Source organism: Macrobrachium nipponense, chromosome 3 (genome assembly GCF_015104395.2).
Source record: "Macrobrachium nipponense isolate FS-2020 chromosome 3, ASM1510439v2, whole genome shotgun sequence".
Classification (NCBI taxonomy): domain Eukaryota; kingdom Metazoa; phylum Arthropoda; class Malacostraca; order Decapoda; family Palaemonidae; genus Macrobrachium; species Macrobrachium nipponense.
In genome coordinates, this window is record NC_087202.1 from 73,154,192 (window position 1) to 73,168,990 (window position 14,799).

At 38.7% G+C, this 14,799-nt stretch overlaps 1 protein-coding gene across 1 annotated transcript in view; it reads left to right on the forward strand.

Moving 5' to 3' along the window:
* LOC135221812 (hypoxia-inducible factor 1-alpha inhibitor-like) overlaps positions 1 to 14,799 on the forward strand; it is a gene marked incomplete in the record, with an annotated part of 237,220 nt that overhangs the window by 1,204 nt on the left and 221,217 nt on the right. The window contains 1 exon segment of the mRNA XM_064259694.1: positions 7,282 to 7,529. Coding sequence (XP_064115764.1) covers positions 7,282 to 7,529 — 248 coding nt within the window.

Sequence of the window (14,799 nt, forward strand, 5' to 3'; positions counted from 1 at the left end):
AGTATTGATTTCAAGCTAGGCTATAATAAATAAAAATAACATACTATAGTAGTACCTAGCTTGGAGAATATTTGGCAATATTCTTATCATTTGTTGCTGTCATAAAATGATTTACTTGTTCCCAGACCTGTTTTTATGTGGAAATTAGGCAAGTTGCCCAAAAGTAGCAAGACCAGATTGTTACTAATTTGATCAAAGCAGGGTAGATCTAGGGCACTTATTCGCAGCGGCCTAGAGTATGGCAGTTGCGATTTTCTATGCAGTTTTAAATACTGAAAAAGAATTTTTAAGTAAAATTTATTCGGACGACTGTAATCAACCCCCAGGGTCCAGTACTAAACACGGCAAAATAGGTACATTGGACGTCCCAATCCCTAGTGGATATTGTATCCGCGGTTACGTTTCTTGCAGTCCGTGTAGAGTGCTTCTGTAGAAATACCCAAAGTAGCTAGGGTAAAAAACCGCATGGTACAGGGGTGGACCATGTACGATCAATGTGTACAACCCAAGAAAAGTACAATTATAACGCGTCCTGACACCGGAGTAGAGGTCTTTAGCTCTGTTTCTCACCAACAACAAGTCGCATCTGATGCCCATCTCCGATGTCAGGACGCGTTATAATGTACTTTTTTGGGGGTTGTACACATTGATCGTACATGGTCCACCCCTGTACCATGTGGTTTTTTACCCTATATTCAACTAGATCAGGCTAGGCCCCAAAGCCCAGAATGAGTGCTAGAGAAGGTATGTAGTAGTCAGTAGTGTTCCTTTGATTAGGGTAATAGATTACCCATTTACCCATTTATTGTAATGGCTCACCATTATATGAAATTTCATTCCTCCCAAACTTCAAAGTTCAGCTTCAGGAATTGTTGAATACTGTACCTACTTCCCTAGCCTATAACTTCTGCTTTTCCATGGGAAAATAGACACCTTTTCCTTTCACATATGAGTAATCCTTGCCACGAGTTGGAAGTGGCTGTTGAAACATAGTAACAAGGTTGTTAATTGGCGGTAGGCAGGTGAGGTGGGGAAACCCCAATTCAGGTGGAAATACTAGGTAAGGTTACCTATATAGACAAAGTTTTCCTTAATACTATTTAATTCTGGAACTAAGCACTACACAACCAAACAATGGGAATTTTGGTCCCTTTACAACACAAGGTTACCAAAATCAGAACCAGTTGAAAGTATAGTATATATGTATACATATATACCTATATATACAGCTATATGTATGTATGTATGTATATAGACAAATACACACACATGAAATATAATGAAATGCTTATTTTCTTGGAAAATAAGGAATTTCCAGGAAAAATATACCACTTTAATACCACTTAAGCACACATCAATTTTCTATTGCTAGTTAGTCTACAAAGAAACATAGTCTATATATATATATATACGTATATATATATATACGTATATATATATATATATATATATATATATATATATATATATATATTATATATATATATATGTGTGTGTGTGTGTGTGTGTGTGTATATATATATATATATATATATATATATATATATATATATATATATATATATATATATAGTATATATATATGTATATATATATATATATATATATATATATATATATATATATATATATATCATATATATATATATATATATATATATAGAGACCATGCTTTAATTTGTAAAATAATAAATTAATATATTTTATATATTTATTTTAACCTTTACAACATTAGGGTCTTCAATCAAAATAAGTGTATCACAACAAATAAACTATAGAAAGGAATTTTCATATCAAAAGAATTACACTAGTATATCTGCAAATAAATAAAAAAGACAGTAATACATTAAGGTAATTACTAACCAAATTAGCACTGATACATATATACAGGCAGTCCCCGGGTTACGACGTTCCGAGGTTACGACGCTTTTCAATTATATTCATCAGAAATTATTTCCAGGGTTACGATGCATGTTCCAGGGTTACGACACCTACAAATGCTGATCTGGCAGATGAAATATGACACCAAAAATGCAAAATAATCAATATTTCAAGTTTTTTTTTTATGAAAAATGCAATAAAAATGCAGTTTAAATAGTTTTGAATGCGCCTAAAGCATTAAAAGTAAGGTTTTCTTTATTATCTCTTTGATCCAATAAAGATAAGAAATATGCTTATCAACAGCAAATAATCAATATACGTAGTCCAGAGACCCAAGAAATATATTTTGTTAACAAATATGTACCACTTTCCCAGCGTTTCAGTTCCACAAAGAGTCTGTACAATAAACAAAATATCTTGCCCTTTAACACGAGGGACTTCAGTACATTACCACAGGGGCATCATTTTAGATTTTTGTTGAGGGGCAAAGACGGTTTGGCGAGCGAAGTGAGCCTATTGAGCTGTTTTATATTTTTTATATTGAGCTATTTTATGTGATTTTGAAGTCACAAGACCGAGCAAGGTATTTCAGCAAAAACTATATACTCCCACTACTATTTGTTTATCTCATCATCACTCTGGTAGCTAGTAGACAGACAAGAATCAAGAAACATATTTCCAAGCAATTTTATATATTTATGGTTGCACATTTATAAAGAAAACATGCTGTTACTTCTTGGGGTTGGGGGGTGAGGGGGGCAAGTTGAGGCTTGTGGGGGGCAAGTTGAGTCTTGGGGGGGATAGTTGACCCCCCCCCAGCCCCACCCAAAAGATGCCCCTGCATTACCACAATTATTAATATAATCCTTCTCAAAAATGAAAGATATATCCAATAACCAAATTGCATTGTCTTTATTATATATTGATACAGTTCCTTTTACTACGTTTGCACACTAGGCAATGCTTCAGTCACTTTAAAAGCTCAAAAGCAAATGGAATCGACCAGTTTCATCCGTCTTGACCAAAAGCACATTATTCATGCTTTGATCCATAAGGAAAACGAAGCGTGCATAGGAAGGGCGAGAAGTTTCACTCCTATAATGTAAAAGAAAAAATCAAAATAAAATAACAAACTTAAATTCCCAACAAACCCATGGCCACCTTACAAAAGCAAACCCACACTACCACACAATCACTCTTCATAAGCTTGCACTTTTTTTTGCAACTTTGGTAGAGTTACAGTGTCTTGCTGTCCTTTGATTAGCCATCACATGTAAATTCTTTCATCTTTTTTATTTTATGTTAAGTGTTTGTATATTTTGCTGTACATGGATTTTAGTAAGAATGTTAAGGAAAAAAGCAGGTTTTAGCCATTTTATGTCCTTGTTGTTAGTGTAACCTATTTGGTCATTCCACAGATGTTGGCCAGTTTCATCAAGGGAGTTATTACTCTCTCTCTCTCTCTCTCTCTCTCTCAAAGCATGTATGACCAAGATGCACATAGAGGCAGTCGGTTTTTGTTGTTGTTTGGAGCCACTACTCCTTTATATTGTTGGCTTTTCTGTAGTACTTGCAGACATCTCTCTCTCTCAGTATTATGAGCAACTGGTCTGGTCTTTCACTGCCATTCTTGTTGAGGAACTACTATGCTGTTGAGCTCTTATGGAGATATCCCTGTGTTATCTATCATGCAACTACTATTTGTCTTTACATGTCTTCTACTGTAGCCAAGAAAAAGATTAAAACTCATGAAAGGAGTAAGGTTAAGAAATGCTGATAGTATATATCTCCTATCCATCTCTCCCTAGGAAGGAAGAAGAAAAGGTCATGTTAGGGGTGATTAAATCTGATAGAAATCTTTCTGTGCTCAGAGGAGATGAGTTTTTCTACCTGCAGAATGGCTTGACTGTAGAACTTGTGGCCTCATTTGGAGCAGATATGTATAGATCTGTAGGCTGCATAAACATCCAGGCATGGTTACAGACTGCATTATCTGGAAACAAGAGACCCCTTGTCTCCTGTGTCAGATCTGTTTGAGTACTGTGCAGATGGCTGAGACAGGGTTTTGGCATTGTCGAAGGAGGTGAAATCTTCAGCTATTGTTAAGATGTATGTGCTGCACTTTTGCCAACTGTCAGGTTGAAAGTTTATTACTTACTATAGACATGATGTGTTAGTGTTTGCATCAAGAATGTTAACTCAAAAGAAAAGTAAACTCTGAAGGTGTGTAGGATATGAACACTTGGTTGCTTTATTTCCTATTTGTCTGAGAACTTCCACCAGTTTTGCTCATTTTAAAGCTGTAGAAGCTGCAGCCCTGTCTTTTCACATGAGGAGTGTACTGGCTAGTCTCTTTGACAGTGGAAGAAATATGGTAATAGGTACATATAGGAAGGCCAAAAAATGTTTGTCAGTGCCTTTGGGGGCTGGGGTAATCCTCTCTTTACATTACCAGCACTTTCAGTTCTTTCCTTCTGGCATGTCCCTCTTTGCTTTTCTTTCTTTATCAGCACAACATGTCTCTGCTATATTTAGTAATACAGGTCCTATGCACATGTCTTATATCTTTTGCAATGTTTACTAATGGGATAGTTTTTCTTATCATATATAGTATTTACTTACCAGCAGTATAGTAATCTCAGCTTTTCTCTTCATCCTGAGTATTGCTGCTCTTTTCATTACTGCCATCTTGGTAGCTGCATCTCGGTGTCCGCAAAGTAACAGAAACGTTCTACCTCACCCAAAACTTGCCCTTCTACAACATATTGCTCCAAGTCCCTCTGTTCCCCATTGGTTTTTAAACCTGGCTTTATGTTTATATTTTTCAATTGTTAGCTTCTCTTACAACACCTGATACATTTGATGCATAGTATTGAATTTACTTCTGTATATACCTTTCCCAAAGCATCAGAATAGTTGCTTTCCTGACTACTTTTTCTTGTATTTCTTTTCTAGTCTCCATAGGTTTTGTTTGTTCCTACAGAAATATAAACCATCACATATTGTATAGGAATATCCTCTGTGCAAACTTGAATGGTCATTGAACTAGGTAACTAGGTCAGTATTTTGTGGTTATGGGAGATGAGTTGGGGAATATGACTGTCACCATGAGCCACTTTTCCTTTGGCTGCTATCAAGAGTGGATGTCTTGTTGTGCTCTCTTTTCCCTATTTGTGCTGTTGTATTTTTTGTACAACTGTTTTGTTCATACACGAACAAACCTTCTGTATTAACAATAGGATCATTTCTAGTGCCTAACTGGATCCGGTTTTATTGCAGATGAAAGCAAGGAATCTTGTGAGATCTGGCAATGTGTGCGTATAGCGGGTGAAGATTGCTTTCATCTGCGATTTAACTGGATCCAGCTAGGTGTTAGAAATGATCCTATTGTTAAGACCTCAGGTGTGTAGCTATGAAAAATACAAATTGTCTTAGAAAATTTGTCATTTTTCTGAATTTGTTTTTTCCTACTGAGTATGGACAAAATACCAAGTACGTACTATTCTTTATGCAGGAGGAAAGAGGGCACCCATGTCTTCCATGGTAAGGAGCATGTTGGCCGGGCTTTATTTCAGTGGGAGAAGTTTTGTAGGAAGATGAGGAAGGATAAGAGGCATTTGCTGACCTCACTGGTGGGGTGGTTGGTTTGGAGGGCAATACTCCTGTGGTGACTCCACCAGATACTCTCCTCCATTTCTATTCCACTTATATGGAGGGTATATCCCCTGCAAGGGGCATAGTGCTTAAGAGATAGTCTTGCCACATGTCTGTTTTGGAAGATGACATTGGTGTTGTTTGATTTCCCCCTTGTCGAGCTTCGACCCCAGCACCAAGCTTGCCTATTCCTTAATTGACTCTTATTATCCAGGTACTAGGAAAAAACCTTCATTGCAGAAGATATGGCCTATGCATACTTAACATTCCTGGTAGTCTATTTTTCACAGTTTTCCTGGACAACCTAGGCACTACCAAGAAGAATCTTTTCCCTTCTCTTGCTATTGCTGCTGCTCTTACTTAAGTGTCTGCTGCTGCTTTCTCAGCCCCTGTGTAGAAGAGGGGTCCTCCTGTAATGCCATCCTCCAATTGGCTGATCCCTTTCCTCTCAGTTGCTGTTTTGACTTCAGTGTCTTGAGTGCCATCCTCAACCCATCCTGCAGCATTTAAGAAGCAAGGCTTAAAATTGAAAAGACAAGAAGTGTTCTTGGTGCTCTTTTTCACCCTCCTCATTGTTATCAAGCTCATTCCTATCCTCATTTTTATCCTCAACTTCTTTCCCCTCTAGCTAGAGGAAGGAAAGTTAGGATTCTTGGTCACCTACAGGTGATTGTCCAGCTTCTGGCAGGGCAGGTAAGGGCCACTCTACACCAGCCCACTTAGACAAGAGGTTTTCTTCTGACTCCATCATCCTTTGGGATCACTATTGGGTGAGTCATTGCATCTTGCTCACTCTGTGCATGCTCAGTCTCAGAGATGGGCACGTGTGGTTGCTCTGGACAGCTCCTCCCCTTGTGCCTTCAGAGAGATGTGTTGGGAGGAGTACACATGCAGTCTTCTAAACATACATGCACAAATAATGGGATAGGCTCTTCCCACTACTTCCTCACGGGGGCACACTCGGCCGAGTCAGCACTGCTTTCTCGCTCAGTGCATGTGTGATTGCTAGAGCATATATTTACCACATTCTCACTAGATGTCTGCAGACTGATGAACAACTTCCCCCTGGAGAGACTGGCAAGAAGGGCTTCCTTCTTGGCTGCTGAGATTGGGGCCATGGAGTTTGTTGCCATGGCTTCTCTCCTGGCTACTTCGTGGCTCAAACTCTGGTTGAACATGGCAGACCTCAACAGGACAGATGTCTTGTCTCAGGACAGGAAACTGAAGTCCAGGAGGTTACTGGTATCGGGGAAAGGCATTGTCTAGTCTCGGGACAAGCGAGTGAAGTTCAAGGTGTTATTGGTATCAGGGGAAAAGCATTGGATTTACTAGCACAACTGAGTTTGAGGAGGAGGGAAATTGTTGCGTCCCTGTTCTATTACAGTTTTCTTATGAGTGTAGTACTATATTGCTAGCAAGTTTAGTGTTGGCTCGGGATATCTCTTTCCAATGTGAAGGCAGCAGCAGAACGGAATCCCAGGTTCACTGTAATCCAGTACATGGTGCACTTCAAACCACTGTGTAAACAAACCCTCAAGTTTGGCCCAGAATTCAATAGTTTGGGTTGTGAGAAAGCCTGCTCCTTCCAGTAAGAAGGGGAGGTCTTCCCAACCCTTAAATCCTTGCCTTCCAGCCATGGGCTTTTTTTATTGACAAATGATTAATTTAACTCACTATTTTGCTTTATTGTAGTTTAATGTGTAATTTGTCATTTTTATAGTATTCCTTTCTTTTTTGTATTTCCAGAAACCTGTTGTTCTAACAGACACCAAGCTTTGTGAATCTGCACTAAAGTGGGACTTGGATTATTTGGCCAATAACATGGGTAATGAACGGTACATGGTGTTTGTTTCACAGAACAACAGATTCAAATATTATGATGAAGCAAAAATGAAGCAGTATAAGATAAACTTCAACCCACCAACAAGAAGAGTAGACATGACATTTACTGAATTTGTGAAAAAGTTACGAGAATGGAAACCTGGTGATGAAAGGTAAGTTGGAAGTTTTTATAATTTGTTCTTGCTTTGCAAAGTTAGGCAGAATAAAGGAATGTAGTTTTCAGCAAATCTACAAAAGTTATTTTGTTCACATTGTAATGCCAATTGTACGAGTATATAGTTTATATTAATGCATAATTGATAAATAATGATTTTGGTAATTTGGTGTTTAGTCCTATGGTTTTCTTTGTATGTGACTTATTCATTGTTTCCTGATGCTGCACACAATTGTGTAATGAAACTAGGCCTGGTTTTAGTATCACACATGACGCTGTAGTTTAGTGCTTATGGAACAAGCAGCTTAAGGCACAGACATTTTTCTAGTTCCATCAGGTCAGTGTAAGACAAAATGGAAGTATCATCATGTCCCAAAAACCTTGTACTTAAGGATCTTTTCCATATGGTACTCACTGGCTGCACAGCCTCACTTCGTTGCTTTCACCAGAACCTACAGCTTCACCAGTTACATGCCTCATGTTGTTTAGCACTCTCTCCATGATGAACAGTTTATGACCAAAGCTACTGAGGCCAATACCACCAAGGAAGGAGTCAACAACCAAAATATAACAGTGCAAGTGGCACACTTTGTGACTAATGCAGTTACTCAGAAAGCCATTGTTCCCATAGTCAGTGAATTCTTGTTGTTCCTGTGAGGATCAAGGTAGTTGTCTATCAGCAATAAAAGGCTACAGATCATCTCTCACAGATATCGGTAGGTAGAATAATTAATCGGATTTCTACTCAAGAGCCTGTTCAGTGACACTTTGGTATCCATTGAGCGGTTGTTCTTGATAGATTACTCTTAAAAATAGTATTTTTATACATTCAACTTACCCGTCAGATATATACATAGCCATCACTCCGTCGTCCCCGACAGAAATTCGAATTTTGCGGCACACGCGGCAGGTAGGTCAGGTGATCTACCCCCCCGCCGCTGGGTGGCGGGAATAGGAACCATACCCGTTTTCTAATTCATATTTTTTCTGTCGCTTGGAATGTAAACAACGTTTGCAGTTCCTCCTGATGGATTTTCGTGTTTCATCGCCATCGATCGTCTGGGCTAACTTTTACAGGGAAGTAATGGATCTTTGGTTCGGCATACGCTTTTGTTAACTTTTTGATAATATTAACTTCGAAAATTTCGAAGATTAGTGACGTGTAACTACCGAAGTTTTCGGTAGACACTCATGCACTTTCACGAAAGTGAATTACTTATACTTTCATAAAAGGGAATTACTTATATTTATTCATTAATACAAATAAGTGTTAGATTTGATTGAGAAATGTATATCTTTCTTCCTAGTTGGGGAAGTCAGAAAAGTAACTATCCTTTAGAAGCTTTATTAGCTCTTGTGTTAACGAGCAATTATAGTAGTAACAGTACTAGTAGTTGTTGCATCCTCATCACCTTCTTACTCCGCAGAATCTACAATATCATATTTGCAAATTGTAGGACTTTGGATATAGTTCAAATGCGAACTCTTAGAACGTAAGAAGTGAATATAGTGTTCCCCCATTACAATGGAGGGTGCGTCTGATCGGCTCTGTCTCGCTCTCAGGTCTAGACCTCTTCCAAGCTCACAAGCCCAGAGGAGAAGGAATGTCGAAAACCGTAAGGAGGTTTCAGAGAATCCCCACCGGTCAGGCGTCCCCTCGGCAGGTTCTGTAGAGCGTCCCAGACTGCCAGGGATAGCCATTGGAAAGGCATCCTAAAACAGTGTTTCTCCCTTTTTATGCTACTGTTCCATGATGGATAGGAGAACTTCGAATGAATGAATTTGACGAAGATCCTCGTATAATGCCTTTCTGGTAGAATTATTCAAAAATGAGAATGACTTTAATCGATCCACCTTTCGATTCAGGCGACGATTAGCGCCTTCTAATATTAGAGATCATTCGATAACATTTGTGATAAAGTCATTGTTCGAACATTTTTTCGCAACTAGACGAGAACGCTATCCCATGGGGGTATGAAATTGTTATTTCAACATAAGATTCCCCATCGGTGCATTTTTAGATATAGATCTATTCTGATTAGAACGATTTAGATTATTTGTCAATCGAATGAATTATATGATCTCGTTGAGTGATAAAGCATATATGTATGACTTTTAAACTTCTAGCTCCTACCATGCTTAGGACAAATTGCCTTAGGCTACGGTATGGCAAGGCATACTCACATACCGAAATTTATGCTATAATGGTCAAGTGAAATCCTTACAAAATTTCCTAAATTAATACGGTTTACCTTAATGTAACAGTATTATAGAGTATTCTATTACGCTAGAGTATGAGTTATATGATGCTTCCGTGTCTTCGAGAAGTGATCGGAGAAGCATATCTTTATTGGTGAATTGAGATTAGGATAGAAACATTTTTCTTCGTGTTAGAAGAGGTTTTTCCATGAATTACCAGTACCCCTTCTAGGACTTTCCTAGGAAGAAATTGTTTAAAAGGATTGTTTAGACGACACCTATTTAGTTTCTAGACTTGTCGAAGTCTCGTTCGCTTAATTATGCTTATATAAAACTTCCTGAAGCTCGATAAAAATTTTATAAGATTCCTTTATTTAATGGAGTAACTGGCAACTCTGGAAATGGAAGGCCAGTCAGCTTTCGAAGACTGCTTTCGCTTTGAATTGAGAGAGAGACCAGCGGCAGTACCATGTTGTTCTCAGTCGTGAGCGGTCGGTTACAGCTCTCTCTCCTGCGGAATGGGATAACTAACCGTATCTCTTCCCTACAATCTTGGTTCTTAGCCTCGGATTGAGGGAATACTGAAGCTGTCATAAATAAATATTGTCTGCCTTTTGTTAGGAAGCTTTCAATAAGAAAGATATTACAACCTTTCAATGCTGTTTACCATAGATAACATGATTAAAGGATTCTAATGCAGCAGAACATTATATTAATTTAATGCACTCATACTTACGAAAGCATGTCTTATTAGAGTACATACTTAGTGAGAAGAGAGATGTAATAGAGATTCACTTCAAAGACTACGCTATGGTTAAGTCTTTCGAGAAACGACACAACCGTATTTAGAATCGGATATTGCGCAGAAGTTGTATGAGTCGAATGGGAAACATTCTTTTAGTGGGAAATGTTTTCCCTGAATGGATTATACTAAGTATATAATAGTTTTTCATAACAAGAACGGAATTAACATATGAAAGGATGTCGGGTACCATAAAGACCTTACAGACCTTACAGTTCGTTCGGGTTGCCCCAGGTCCCTCAGTGTGAGGCGCCTCTAATGTCTACCAGAGAGTTGCTAGTACATCTTCCGGTATATTTTGCATCTTCCAATCTTGGATGGTCTGGGATGCAGTTTAGATATTTGTCGAGCTTATTCTTACATCTACGCTCACTCCTGATATATTCCTCAGATGAGCTGGCAACGCATTGAATAAGACGCTGCATTAAGCGATGCTGGTGGCGTAGTGGATTAATGTCCTGTGTGCTTTCCTTATTTTTCCTGGTATAGTTTTGGGCACTATTAATCTACCTCTGCTTGCTCTTTCTGATATTTTTAGTTCCATGATATTTTCTGTTATTCCTTCTATCTGTTTCCATGCCTGAATTATCATGTAGCGTTCTCTTCTCCTTTCTAGACTATATAATTTTAAGGATTGTAGTCTTTCCAGTAGTCTAGGTCCTTAACTTCTATTCTAGCTGTAAAGGACCTTTGTACACTCTCTATTTGTGCAAATCCTTTTGATAGTGTGGGTACCATATCATATTGCAATAGTTCAAGTGGACTACGAACATATGTTTTATAAAGCATAATCATGTGTTCAGCTTTTCTTGTTTTTTGAAGTGCCGAACAACATTCCCATTTTTGCTTTACATTTTGCCAACAGAATTGCTATTTGATCATTGCATAACATGTTCCTATTCATCATCACACCAAGGTCTTTAACTGCTTCCTTATTTGTGATTGTCTCATTATTAGGTCCCCTATATGCATATAGCTTTCCTTCTCTGTCTCCATAATTTATTGATTCAAATTTATCAGAGTTAAATACCATCCTATTTACCTCTGCCCAATCATATACTTTGTTAAGGTCTCTTTGTAGAGCGTTCCTATCTTCATCACAAGTAATTTCTCTACTTATTCTTGTGTCATCAGCGAAACTACTCACTACCGAATCCTTAACATTACTGTCTATGTCTTCAATCATAATAACAAACAATATTGCAGCTAGCACCGTACCTTGTGGCACACCGGATATTACCTTGGTTTCATCCGATTTCTCATCGTTTGCAATAACTATCTGTTTTCTGTTGTGTAAAAATTCTTTTAACCATCTTCCTACTTTATCTACGATATTGTGTTTTCTAATTTTCTTTGCTAATATATTATGGTCTACTTTGTCAAAAGCTTTTGCAAAGTCTAGATAAACCACATCTGTTTCATTTCCGCTTTTCATATTTTTGAATATGTTCTCACGGTGGACTAACAGTTGGGTTTGTGTACTTTTTCCGGGTACGAAACCGTGTTGTCCTATATTAAACAAATTATTTTTTATTAAATGTTTCATAATATTTTTCTTCATTACCCTTTCATACACTTTCATAATATGTGATGTTAGACTCACAGGCCTATAATTACTTGCCTCTAGTCTTGATCCACTTTTGAAAGTAGGGGTGATATATGCTAATTTGTGCTCATCATAAATCTTGCCTGTATCTACACTTTGTCTTAATAATATTGCAAGTGGCTTTGCGATAGAATGAACTACTTTTTTTAACAAAATAGCAGGGACTCCATCCGGCCCTGCAGCAGCTCCATTTTTAATTTCATTAATTGCCTGCCACAAATTATTCAGCTTCAATTAATTTTCTATGTCAGCTAAATATTCACTATTTTCTTCCCTTACTTCTATATCATTATCTTCATTATCTATTCTAGGGGTGAATTCTCTCTTATATCGTTCTGCCAGTATGTTGCAAATTTCCTTTTTTTTCATTCGTTAATCTCCCTTCAATTCTCAGAGGGCCTATTTCTATTCTTCTTTTATTCATCTTCTTCGCATATGAGTATAATAGTTTGGGGTTTTGCTTGATATTTAATAGGGTTTTTTCTTCCACATAACATAAAGATAATTAGTAGGAGGCGCCAGCCTGGTGCAATAAGCGAAGAGCACCAGCCATAATATTTCTCGTTCAGGAAAAAAGGGGGGGGGGATACGGAAGAATTAACCGAGGAAAGAATAATTCCCCTTCCGATATACTCGAATTAGAGGAAAATTGAGAAGAAAAATCCAACTATGTAAGTACTGTAAAATTATAGGATTCTTACAGCACCTCTTCTTATTTTGATATCGAGATTTCCTGACCACGGTTGCAAGTAATGGGCCAGAAGCGTGACGCCTCCCAGGAGCGAGGCGCGAGACGCCAGCCAAAAGCGTGACGCCTCCCAGAGCGAGGCGCCAGGCAAGCGCGAGGACGCTGTGAGGCGCGAGACGCCAGCCAAAAGCGTGGTGACGCTGCGGGGCGGACGCCCAGCCAGAAGCGTGACGCCTCCCAGGACGAGGCACAAGCGCGAGGACGCTGCGAGGCGCGAGACGCCAGCCAGAAGCGTGACGCCTCCCAGGAGCGAGGCGCCAACCAGGCGCAAGACATCAGGATCTCCAATTTCTCAGTATTTGGAGATAGACTTTCCATGAGTTTCCTCTTTGAGAACTGACACAAGATCAGTTTTTTCCTGACAGGGACACAAGTTATCGCACAGGCGGCCGTGGCCCTTGTCAGGATTAACTGAAATTGCGGAAGTCTCTAACAAGAACAGACTTCTCATGTCAGGTGATATAGTGGTCGCGTGAGCGACTTCTTTCCTGGCAAGAGGAGTTGTTTTGGGAGAAACTTTCTTTGCCAGAGCAACCCTCTACTGACAATTATTCTAGATATCGCACAAGCGAACGTAGTACGTGTCAGGATAAGTGGGTTCCTCTGCTTTATAGACCTTTACATGGTGAAGAGAACCGATATCTTTAGAAGTCTCTTGCTTTCCTCAACCTTATGAGACAAGTGATAGAAAATATATCGGACTCATAAGTTAATCTGGGTGCAGGTTTTAGAAAGACCTTGGCAACCCCTTTTTTATTGCACGTTTCGGCTAGTCCCTTGAACCATGCAGCTCCTCTTTCTCCTCTTTCATTGTTATTAACAGGATGTTATATTATCCTACTCCTATGTAAACATATAACAAGGGAGACCTTGTAATGTTTTGGTACTGGAAAAGACTCGTAAGAGCTCTCAGTATTGGGTGAGAGGCTTTTTCAAGTATTTGAACCGTACATTACGGCCTGATGTCCTAGGATAGGAATCTTGAATGATTCTCCTCGATCCTGGATCATTTATTAGGAGAATAGGATAATAATAATTTGTTGTTTTGCTGAATAACAATATAGAATTTTCCATTCTCTCGTGCCCAGGCACGAGGACGGGAAGAAAGAATATAAGAGAGAGGTAGCAATCTACACCATCTTTATTTTATAGAAAGGGGAATAAAATTTAGTCTTTTTCCCCTAAAATATAAACTCTTTACAGAATGTAAGACAAAGGGCGTCAAAGAAAGAGAGGATAATACGTTATGCCTCATTTTAGACTTAGAGAGGTTGGATTCACAGAGGTCACGTTCTTCTCACAGCAAGTTTTGGAAGTCTTTTCCAAGAGTGTCTGAATATTCTTTCAGCATCTATTTTAAATGGACCTTAACAACCTCTCCACTCTGAGTCTGTCTGCGTGCAGACTGACCAGAAGTGGACATGAATGAGAGGATGTTTCAAGGTAAAACTGACAGTAGTCATGAATAAGATATTTGATTACTGCAGATCGTGCTAGAGGGAATGAGGAAACTGTCCTCTTCCGATACCTCTGTGAACCACTAGCGGTTTTTTCTCCCTTTCAGAGGGAAGAATCACCTTTGTATATTTCTGCTATCAAGAACGCAGTAAAAGGCTATACTCTGTCTCTATAAAGGGAATTGGAGATAGCAGAGCATTAAGATCTTTGGGATCTTATACAATACCTCTATACGACAAGACTAGGAGATCTTAGAATTACAATGGGATCCTATTTGGGCCTCAGATTCCGTGTTCTGACAAGATGGAACTGCTCCTCATCAATGTTTCTCTTGGTACTAAACGACCAAAAGGACGAGTGAAATTTTGGGCTTGGAATCTGGAATCAAATTCTAGAAAGACTAGGCAATGGGTTCCTGCCAGCATGGTATGTTTGGCGAAAGAACTAAAACCTTT